This window comes from Dendrobates tinctorius, unplaced genomic scaffold (assembly GCF_039654945.1).
Source record: "Dendrobates tinctorius isolate UK_male_01 unplaced genomic scaffold, ASM3965494v1 ptg000030l, whole genome shotgun sequence".
NCBI lineage: Eukaryota > Metazoa > Chordata > Amphibia > Anura > Dendrobatidae > Dendrobates > Dendrobates tinctorius.
In genome coordinates, this window is record NW_027361698.1 from 7,323,266 (window position 1) to 7,335,182 (window position 11,917).

The 11,917-nt window shown below is 42.8% G+C and overlaps 1 protein-coding gene across 1 annotated transcript; it reads right to left on the reverse strand.

Annotated features, from left to right (window-relative positions):
• Nucleotides 1-10,531, reverse strand: GIMD1 (GIMAP family P-loop NTPase domain containing 1). The gene is made up of 3 exons (XM_073571766.1): nucleotides 10,434-10,531; nucleotides 7,816-8,209; nucleotides 1-641 (listed from the first exon to the last, which is right to left on the reverse strand). The coding sequence occupies exons 2-3, from the start codon at nucleotides 8,200-8,202 to the stop codon at nucleotides 381-383; spliced, it is 648 nt and encodes a 215-aa protein (XP_073427867.1). The 5' UTR covers nucleotides 8,203-8,209; nucleotides 10,434-10,531; the 3' UTR covers nucleotides 1-380.
• Between the last annotated feature and the right edge of the window lie 1,386 nt (nucleotides 10,532-11,917).

Consider the following 11,917-nt stretch of genomic DNA (forward strand, 5'->3'; position numbering starts at 1 on the left):
TTTTATGAAAAGTGCTTTTTTCTATTTAATTCCTGTACACAATGCATCTTAAACCTGCATTAGAAAGACTAGCAAGCCTGGTGCAGCAGGTGGACACACCCTTCTGAGTAAAACAAGCTACTAAAAAAAAACTGCTTAGACTTTAAGACACGCTGTACAATGGCAAACACTATTTTACAGAACATCGTAGACCATTTATGACTTCTGGAACAAGGTCCATGCAAGATACAGAATTCTGTAATTTAGTGAAAACTGCAGAGTGTGATTGAATTATACTAATATGTACAGCCTTAAGTTCTGAAGACTCGTTCTATAGTGATATCTGGTAGAGAATGGTATCTGTCCTAGTTGTGATCCCTTTCCAGGCTGTTCCAGATGAGTTATACGGCTTTTAAAGTCTGGTAGCTGTTCTGCCTGACGAAATGCAGGATTTGATTGAGCAGTGCCATTCTTTCCTCATGCAATGCTTCATTTGATGTGTCCCTAAAGATATATCGACCATGTACATTTTCCAGGAGAGTAGAAAGACTTTTAGGGGCCAAGCTGATGAACTTCTCTTCTGTCATCTTCATGTCTTCAAGTCTTTCTGCATGAGTGAATATGATGGCAGTAAAATACTTCCAGTCAGGGCCCAGGAGATCCTGTAGAAAAGAAGGTAATTTGATGTCATACTCGATGGTGTTATGAGACCTCATTCACACAACTTTTTAATCTTTTTTGTTTTTTTGCATACATATTTCGAAGCCAAAACTAGGAATAAAAATAGAGGCAATAAATAAAGCATTTGTTTTTTTTGTCCTGCTAAGGAATGAGTGGGGTAAAGAGACTGCTACCTGATGTATTTTGTGTTCAGTTTTCGGATAATAAATACCTTAGAATTGATAGTATTTCACAGGTCAAACAGGCATTTTTAATGCCTCGAAGGGGAAAAAAATGCATATTTGAATGAGACCTAAGAATAACACCTTAGGAGGTGACTACATACATGTGTCCAAAACTCGGTCGACAATGATGCCCAATGGACGCAAGATTTTAAAATCGAATCATGCGGCCATTGGGCATCACAATAGGTAGATTCGGACTCGTGCAGCCAACCACAGCATGTGGACTTTTGTATTAAGAATAGGGTTAGTCACAACTGCAACTTGCTGACATGACTGGCTTGGTGTGCTCGTCCACATTGCGTAAAACGGCCAAGGTAATGCGTGCTGAGATTTTTTTTCCACACAATACTAGTCCCATGGGAAATTGTAGTGTGAACTAGCATACTGACTATAATGGGTCTATGTGCGGGGGTGTGTGACTCTCAGGGATCGATTATACTCTCATCTAAGAGAGCCCTAAAGAGAAGGTCAAACGAAGGACCACATCTGGCACATTTTGGCCACATAGTGGTTGTATCACAGCCAAGACATGGCAAATTTCCTGTCAGGAAATCCCCGCATGTGTTTCGGCTGTCTAAGGGTATGTTTCCACTTGGCGTCTTTGCAGCGCTCTGGACGCAGCGGAAACCTCGCTCCTCCCAAAGCGCCGCCCCTTTCTGTACGCTCATTGAACACATCCGTAATTGCCGCATCGTATACATAGAGTAGGCTATTTACCTTGCCGAGACTGAGCGTCTCCGCAAGGTAAACAGACATGCTGCGGTCTAAAAAGACGTGCCGCATGGCCGGAAACACAAGGCCGCCGGATGCGTGTTCGCACGCAGAGTGGAGACGGGATTTCATGAAATCCCCGCCACTATGCTGTAACATCTGGACGCTGCAGATTGAACGCTGCGGCTGTACACAGCATTCAACCCACAGCTAATCCGGATGTAATCCGACAAGTGGAAACATACCCTAAGGCTATGTTCCACGTTGCAGAAATGCTGTGCAATTGTCCGCAGTTTTTGCGCAAATCCCCATCGCAGGTAAAATGAATACGGAATTCGCATGCGTTTTCCCACAAAACAAGCGTTTTGCAAGCGTTTTTAGCTTGCAGAATGCTAGCGCTTTTCCAAGCGATTTGAAGCATCGCTTGGAAAAGTGACTAACAGGTTGGTCACACTTGTCAAGCATAGTGTGACCAACAAGTGTGACCAACTTTTTACTATTGATGCCTATGCAGCATCAATAGTAAAAGATGGAATGTTAAAAAATAATACAAAAATTAAAAAGAGATATATACTTTACCCTCTGTCGGCCCCCGGAGTCCTCCACGTCCTCATCGGTGCTACCGGCAACTTCCGTTCCCAGGGATGCCTTGCGCGAATTACCTTTGATGATGTAGTGGTCACGCGAGACCGCTATGTCATCAGAGGTCATTCGCACAATGCATCCCTGGGAACGAAAGTTGCTGGCAGCACCGCTGAGGGCCGGGATGACACTGGGGGCCGACAGAGGGTGAGTATATCCCTATTTTTTATTTTAATTCTGTTTTTTACAGGAATATGGTACCCAGGGCATGGAGAGAGTCTCCTTTCCTCAAGACCCTGGGTACCATTTGCACATGAAGCGCTCACTTTACGCATGGTGGGCATAGCCACATGCGTAAAGTGAGCGTTTGAATGCAATTCTATGGCAGCGTTCTGCAGAATTAATGGACATGCTGCGGATTTTACTGCTATGTGATTCCGCAGTGAAAAAATCCACAGCATTGGCACAGCAGCGGCGGAAACGCTTAGAAAACGCAACGTGGGCACGTGGCCTAACGGCCCCAAAACATGCAACAGCAGAGACTCGAACATATTATCTGAGCAGAAGATATTCAGATAACACGTTATACAAGCACGTTCGCTCATCACTATTCATTAGCAGAATGGAGTGACAAGTAGGGTGGTGGACATAGATGAGGGAGGAGATGTGGAGCGGTGCAGAACTGGAGTGTTTTGTGGGAGAGAATCATAAGTTTATATCGTAAACTAAAGTGAACGGACAAGCAGTTGTGTCGAGTGCAGTAGCTGGACAGAAATATGACCCTGGCTGCTGCATTGAGGATAGATTGTACGGGAGAGTTTAGTGAGAGGGAGACCGATTCTAATTGCAAAAGCCCAGACAAGAATGAACTAGTGTGACAGCGTTTTTGCAGTAAGAAAAAGGGTGGATTTGGGAGATGTTTTTGAGGTGCAGATGACACGAGCATACAACTGATTTGGCTATAGGGTGTGAAGGAAAGGTTTTAGTCAAATGTATCCCCAAGACTTTGGTCGTGCTACCAGGTGTCATGGTTGTATCACGCACATAAATGGAAATGCCAGGTTTATGTAGAAAAGTAAAGTGCGAAAACGAAAGAATTTGTTTTGGAAAGATTCAGCCTCAGAAAAAGAGAGAAGACATAATGTTATAGACAAAGGACAGACAGTCACTTGTATTTCCTAGTAATGAAAGCGTAAGGTCAGGAGAATAGAAAGGAGAGGACCCGAGTACAAGCTCTGATAAACCTCGAGAAAGGTGAGAAAAATAAGATGACGCACTGAAAGAATAGTGAAGAGAGCTTCAAATTGGGAAGCATTTTTTTTGCTCCTAGAATCAGCACCTCGTCTAGTATTGAAGATCCCCTGCATTCACTTTTATTTTTTATTTTCCTTCTTTAGAGCTTCCCCTGATTGTAAAACTCTGTGGAATATGTTGGTGCCATATAAAGGTTATTACGGTCCCTTGCCACAATTTGGATCTATAAAGGGCAGTACTGGTAGCACTAGTGGACACAGACAGAAGAGGCCATTCTGCAATAAGACTATATGGCCCTTTGTAATGCAATAGCCCATCATTATGCACAATTTTATACACTTTGGAGGTAGAAGTGTGCCCCCTTACCTCTTGGGCCCCTGTACGGCTGCACCGGTTTCACCAATGATATGTCCACACCTGACTGGTAGTGTATGAGGTAGTCATCTGCTGCCATAAAAGATCTGAGATATATTAACAAGGATGTTTTCCTGAGGGTATGTCACCGGTACATGTGTCCGCTTTGCAATGCATTAGTCTTCCCACAAATCAGCATTGTATAGTTGGAATGGCATCTTAGTCTCCATTGTTCTGTCTCTAGCTCTCAGTGACAGTATGCATATGTCATTATCCGGCTACCATTGCCCCTTTTGAGCACATTCGGAATAAGCTGCGTTTAATAACGAACTTGCTTTTTCCAGAGCAGGCACTTGACAGGGCTAACATGCTTTTCTTCAAAATGCTCCTTAAACATATGTAAAAATCATATTTTATTTAAGAATCCATATTTTGAAACTTGCAGGTGCTCATATTAAGTAATGCATAAGGTTGACATAAAAGGAAATGACCACAAGTTTGTGTGGACTTTCGCTTACTTCTTCTACCATGTGATTAAATGATTGCATCCAGAAAGACGAAACACGGCTCACGTTTCATGATCTTCAAGAATGTTTTCATTTTTGCACTAATTGTGGAAATGATGAAACCGAATACCCTTCCCGCCATTCCGGTACTGAACGTTCCAGGTATTGGAGCATCAACATATTTTAAAGAATGCTCTCTTAGAAAAATGTGTTTTTTTTCTATAAATGTAACTGATCCTTTTTTTTTTTTTGACAATTCTGTGTATTATTTCATCACTTTAAAGAGAAATCTAAAACAAAAATGTTAAATTTCTTTTACTAACATACTTTGGGCTTATGCTTTAAACGGACCAATGCTTTTCTAACTTGCGGTTATGGAAATGAGAACAAAAAGGAGAATTGTAATTTACGTCATACCACTGTGGGGTTTTTTTTCTCAGCAACAGTTTAGGACAATTAGTATGCAAGAAAAAGACAAAGGGAACTTGGTGCCATCATTTTCAGGATTATCGGGGATCCCAGATGTCGGGGTTGTGCATAGACATATGAATACTAATGAGCTGAGTCCTCCAGGCTGCCATTGGCGGGCAACATCACTTTGTGTTTGCAGACTAAAATTAAAGGGGTTATCTGGGACTTTTTATTTTTGGCTATTTGGCTAAGAACTGGTACTGGCAGGTAGTTGCTAATTACCTACCTGCCCTGCAATGATTTGTTCTGACGAAGTTGGTGATTCAACGGCTTCATTTGACCCCACATCTGCATCTCACCTCCACATCATAGTGTTTGACATTTGGCTCACCACAGTTGGGAAGCTTGCTGTCTATCAAGACAATTTCGGCAGTGATGCACCATCGATAGAGCGGAAGAGAAAGTGTTTCTTTCTTGACGTAACATGAGAGGAAGCAGAAGAATCCCCAGCAGAAGCGGTCAGCAACCGCTTTGAGCCATAACACATCATTACAGAACTGGCAGGTTGTTAACAACTACATGCCGGTAGGTTCTTAGCCCAATAGCCAGAAAAAAAGTCCTGGATAATCCCTTTAAGTTGCATTTACACTGAACGATAATTGTCAATAAGCGTTCTTAAAGGGCCTGTCACACTAAGCGATATCGCTAGCAATATCGCTATAACGTCACTGGTTTTTGTGACGTTATAGCGATATCGCTGTGTCTAATACTTACCTCCGACTGCTCCCCCGCTGGTTATCGCTGATCGCACGAGATCATCCTGGACCGTTTCTCGTCGTCAGCTTCCTGCTGGGCTTCCTGCTGTGATGACGAGCGACGCGTAGGCGCGGGCAGGAGGATGTCAGGATCGCCTCTTCTGACAGGTAAGTAGCGACCCCCGACCCTGCGATGTCGCTGGTGAGATCTGCCTGTGTGGCAGCTCACTAGCGACCACTTAGCGATGTACCAGCGATCCTGACCGCATCATATCGCTGGTGCATCGCTAAGTGTGACAGTACCTTAAGAATGCTAATTTCATGATTATAATCTTTCAGTGTGAACACTTGACTAACAATAAGAACGCTTGTTCATTTAATAAAATTATCTTGGTGGTTCATCATCAAGTGTAAACAGGACTCTTGCTCCCGAGAACAATGGCCACCCACTACAGATCAATATGCATTGTCTATCGCACTTTGGAATGTACACAGACTATTAAACGACCACCAATAGGTAAATGTTTACCAATCGGCAGTCGTTTACTGTGATCAGTCCGTGTAAATGGACAGTAAAGGGGGTTTTACACACAGCGATATTGCTAGCAATATCGCTAAAGCATCACCGATTTGGTGACACAGCAGCGATATCGCTATGTGTGATACCTCCGACCGGCTCCCCCGCTGTCTGTCACTGATCGCGCAGCTCCATTTCTCGTCGGGCGCTTCCTGCTGGTGCCGACGAGCGACGCGTGGACGCGAACGGGAGGACGTCAGGATCGCCTCGTCTGAAAGGTAAGTAACGACCGCTGTATCGCTGCTGCATCGCTGTGAGATCTGCCTGTGTGGCAGCTCACTAGCGACCATTTAGCGATGCACCATCGATCCTGACCGGGTCGTATCATGGTCAGGATCGCTGGTGCGTCGCTAAATGTAAAGGGGCCTTAAGTCTAATGTAAAAGTGAGAAGCCTAACAATGGCTGCATTGGAGGAGCTACTCTCAGTAAGGTTAAGCTGATTGCATTTTACTACCGTACGGTACATATCCTCTAAGTGTAACTTGTGCATTGATCCAATATGGCCAATTGTTTTTATGGATTTTATCCATGCAGATATTTAATTGAATCTTTAGAACAATTTGAACAAAAATTGTCCGAGATGTAATCTGAGAATGTTAAGGCAAGGCCATACATAACAGATTAAGGGAAGAAATCCATCTAATGCATTTGAATGGTGTTTAAAAAAATCACATACAACTACAATATATTAAAATGTGTGGAATGGACTTTTTGCAGAAATTTCAGTTACTGATCTGCCACTTGTAAACATATACTACTGGAAAAGTGCAATAAAATAGCGTTGCTGTTTCTATACTTAAGGCACCACTCCAGCGTGTTTTTTTTTATTTCACCACTGGAGTGGTACTTTTAATGTAATTCCCCTGCTGCCTTCCTGATACTCACCTGCCACCGCTTTCATCTATTTCCAGCGTTGCTCCGGTTGGTCTCCGTCAAAAAGTGATCTGCTCGCAGCTCCAGAGTTCCATGGAGCTCTGTGGGGGCCACTTTTTAATACAAGTCTATGAGAGCCTCGTTCTGGCTAAGCTGGCCTGGAGTATGTATAACTCATATATACCCTCCGTTCCCGGGTCTGAAACCCGCAAATCCCCGCACAGTGCGTGCATTGGGGGGGATTCATAAGTCTACAGTCATACAGAGTGACTGCAGACTTATTGGTTTCGACCGGACAACCCCTTTAGTCTGCCACACTAATATGTTATGTATGCATATTTTTATATCTCGTATACTTAGAAAATATATTCTCATTCTTTAATGCATTACGCCAAGTTTTGCTTCGAGACACAAAAAACCTTCATATTTTTATGAAAATCATCTCTCTTGTTATCTTCGGGAAATGACTTGCCAATAAAGCCCTTACAATGGGAAAGGTTACAAAATTGGTCTAAAGTAAATCCAACATTTTGTCTCTTGTTGGGCTCTAATACCTCTTGACAGGCTGTGTGTGAATAGTGTAACCTGGCCTGGCCTTGCTGATAATAGGGAAGGTAAACTTGTATAAGACCATTTTCATCTGGCAGCAATTATCGGTTTCATCCATGTTTTTTTGAAAAACATACAAGGCAGATCTCCCAATATGGGATTAGAGAGAAAGCTCCATTTCTGGAGGGCCTGGCAGAAGAGTGAGAAACCTTTCCTCGTACAACAGCTAAACATCTTCATTTATCTATTCTTCTTTTTATCACGAAAATTGATGGCGACAGACACATAAAACAGACGGGGAGAGAAAGGCTCATCTTTAGCAAGTGCTAGAAATTACTCATCTTATTACAGGAATTACCTCGGTTAATTTGACAGTGTGCTGGTTATCTTCTTCACAATGTGGTATGTCAGCCCTTAAGACAAGTAGAGCCATATGTAACCCCTCTGGAAAGTGCTCTGAGAGGGCTTTTCTCACTGTCGTCTTCACCTCATCCTGGTTCAGACTGCTATGAGGGATGCCAGGTGTGTCCAGCACCTGCAGTCTTAAGCCCAGCTCCTTCCCCATCCTTCGAGCAAAATCGGAGATTCGCATCCTACGGAGTCGGCACTCTTCAGTCACGGATTGTGGGAAAATCCTACTTTCAAATTCATAACTTCCCAGCAGGCTGTTTCCAAGGGAACTTTTACCATATTGCGTCTTTCCCAGGAGAAGAAGATTAATGGTGACCTCATTGTTATCATCCATTTATTCTCTATCAAACAATAGTAATAATTGGACAGCATTAATATGAGCTCTTGTAAGATTTATGTGATGCAGGTTATATCTAATGAATACCTAGAAATGATCGGGTTACATGCCAAATATGCGGAGAAATAGCTGTGTGACGCTAAACAAGAATATGTCCTAAGGATATGTGGAGGAGATTTTATTCTGGCCACCGAGTAGCAGCACCACCTTTTCTCCAGCTATACAATATTTAGCAACCTAGATCAGATTGTTATCACAGAAAATACAGTGATTTAGCTGGATGTGATGACTTTAAGAATAAAATCATTAAATTCAAAGGGATATTGCAACTCCAAAAAAATTATACGGATTATGTTGAAAACAGCAAGATATGAAATTTACTGTTATAATTCAAGTAAGCGAGGTGCCTCGAGCTACAGATATTGGCTCTGGTCCCTTGTCCTGTCAGCTCCACTTCTGACTTTTGTTAACAGAGGCCACAGCTATTTAAATTGGACAGCTAGGCCAGTTCGCTCATAGCTATGGGCATGTGCTGACTCACAAGACTCTTTGTCAAACCCAAGGTAGAACTGGACACAGGCTAATATCTGAGGATGGAAACACCATTGCTATCTGAAGCTTATTTTAAAGGGTTTGTCCAGGACACTTAGTTTTAGTCCCATATTAAAAACAAAATCAAACAGGCAGGTAAGTGCTAAGAAAGGCACTTACCTTCTTGTTCAAATTTAGCGCTGGCTCAGAGCAGTCACTGACCACTCCCTGCAGGTGATTCCACTGCTTTGCATCAACAAACCACCTCCTCTACTTTTGCTCTGCTCTGTTGCTGGAGCGTGACTGCCAACATCATGCTGGTTGACGGCCGTCTCCCCGTAGTTAGGCATAGATGAGCTGGTTATCAATCAGCATGACGCTAGCAGTCACGCCCCGTTGACAGACCCTATTGGATGTGAAGCCGCTGCTCTGTCAACGTGATAACAGTAGAAGTGCTGAATCGCCGACATGAGCGGACTGTGACCGCTCGGTGCTCGCAGAGATCGAAGCCAGGCACAACAGAGAGGTAATTAGCAACAATCTGCCTGTTAGTTCTTACGCCCATAGTGAAAAAATGTAGTAGGTCTGGATAACCCCTTTAAATATTATAAAATACTATTTTTTTCGAGTTGAACATTCCCTTTTCTGAGCTTTCCATCTACAATGAAATCTTTGTAAATTCTGACTATATCCTCAGAGCCTAAAGGGTAAGTAATTTCACAGGTCACGTTGATTGTCATTACTGAAGGGGGTAAAAATAGCCCTAATGGCCTAGCCACTCAGACTTTACTTCCCGGATACCAGACTTTTTGCCTAAATCTATGTAAGGGCGGGAACAATGGGATGTATTTAGCTTTCTAGTATAATACTGTACATTGAGTCTGGCAGTAATATTTGGGCACCTTGTGGCAAAGCTCTTTGCAACAGTAAAAGGATGGTAATCAGACATTTTATGTTACAGTTATATTATTAGAGCATTAAATAAGAGCATCATGAGGGCAGGTCATCAAATCTAAGCGCCGCACGGGTCATTCTCAACCGGCAGGGTGCATAGAGAGTTGTGTGCCTTTGTTGGCGTTGAATATGGCCAGTGCTTTTAAAAAAAACCTGCAAAAAAGGGTCACTGTAGTTGTTGCCCATCATGAACTATAGAAAAGATCAGGTGAACCGTGGGTCTATTTTCTCTTGTTGTGTTTGATATTGTTGTACAGGTATATTCATATAAACAATGAAGAGATGGAATAGGACCATCATACGACGGGTACCATAGCAGCTACATATTACACCAGTCGCCTGATACCTGGAGCCACAGACAATGGAAGTACACAGTAGACCGCCAAATTACCATAGCACATTGGCTGTACTTCCCACAGATCCAGTGTCAGCTGAAGGATGGGGCTACTGAGTGTCCAACCCCTACTGATCTGATAGGTCATCACTAGAGAACCCCTTTAATTACACATTTGAACATACCAGACTATGTATATTACATTATAGCTGCTTTGTTCCCTTTCATAGAAAAAGTGATGTACTATGAAATGGTATAATATCGTAATATAGAGATTATTAATGACAGATTAACGTTCAAGGCGGTTTTAATACCCACAGAAAACAAATGTGTGAGTATATTTATATATACTGTATATTAGTATTAACATACATCTTCTGATAATAAAATAGTGCTTGTGTCTTCTTACCTTGCTGTCTGTCTGTACAATAGAACACGATACAGCACAGTCATTAATACGAGTGAACTTTGTCTCCAGGATGATGCTGTCCCTGGTACCACTCTGATGGGAATGTAGAATCTTTGGATTAGTTAATGAGTTACAGAAAGATCAAAGTTTATTGTAGATAACATTATGTGCGTAGAGGATCTTATGGTGAGCACAGTTTCCCAGCCCTTCTGTTACTCCCAACAGGACATGCTATGTGATGAACAGCTGACATTAGAGAAGATCCAATTCATAGTGGACACGCAATTTATGCTGCATGACATGGTTCCATGTAATAAATGGATGCCATGAGCTGTGCTATATTAGAATGCTGGACCCGACATCAGCAGCTGATGGGCATACCTACTATATGTCCGTGAAAGCAAGAGGCCATATTCATTGACACAAGGGCTCCACTACATGGGTCCATAATACAGCTATCCACATAGCACCATGACACTGAATGCTTCACAAGACTACCTATAGATGGATGTCAGAGGTCCTTACCTGCCTATACTGGGTGAGATCACTCCACTGACGTTCTGTGATTGCTGATCTGTCCCCGTCATATGCCTGATTTGGGTGGGATCATTCTATTGGTCTTTTATGGTTGTTGATCTTTCATGTTACATGACACCCTGCCAGGTCTTGTTAGGCTTTACATATTTCACATTGCAGTAGGACTGACATAGATAGCCAACCCATAATATTGGCAGGTCTTCTGACCTGCAAGTGTTTAAGGCAGGTCTGCTTTTGAACCATTTTAATAGTGTGTTGTTGTGTTTTGTTTTAATATAATAATGAAATGTTAAGTTTTATAATCCTCCTCCTTGCTTATTCTACATTATCTATTGTGGGACTCCTATCCTTTATTTTCATTTTCTTTTATAAAATCAAACCTGCTATTGCTATGTTAAAAAACCCAGTCAGTAAAATTAAGTTGGGAAAAAAATAGGAGCAAAATATTCCCAGCAGAATGTAGACTAACCACAATGCAGAACTGCCAAGCAAATTGTGTTCAAAATTTCACCAACAGTGGTATAGTTCAGCATTTTTGGAACAACTTATTGGTGTTAATGTAATCAAGTCATACATTATTATCAAGGCTGCCATCAGGGCATTACTGCCCTGACTGGCGTATGGGGCCCAATGGGCAGCTGGACATGGGGCAGAACGCTGGACTGGGGAAGAATGCTGGACATGGGGGCAGAATACTGGAGACTCGGGCAGAATGCTGGACATGGGGCAGAATACTGGAGACTGGGGCAGAATGCTGGACATGGGGCAGAATACTGGAGACTGGGGCAGAATGCTGGACATGGGGCAAAATGCTGGACATGGGGCATAATGCTAGAGACTGGGGCAGAATGCTGGACATGGGGCAGAATGCTGGAGACTGGGGCAGAATGCTGGACATGGGGCAGAATGCTGGAGACTAGGGCAGAATGCTGGAGATGGGGCAGGAT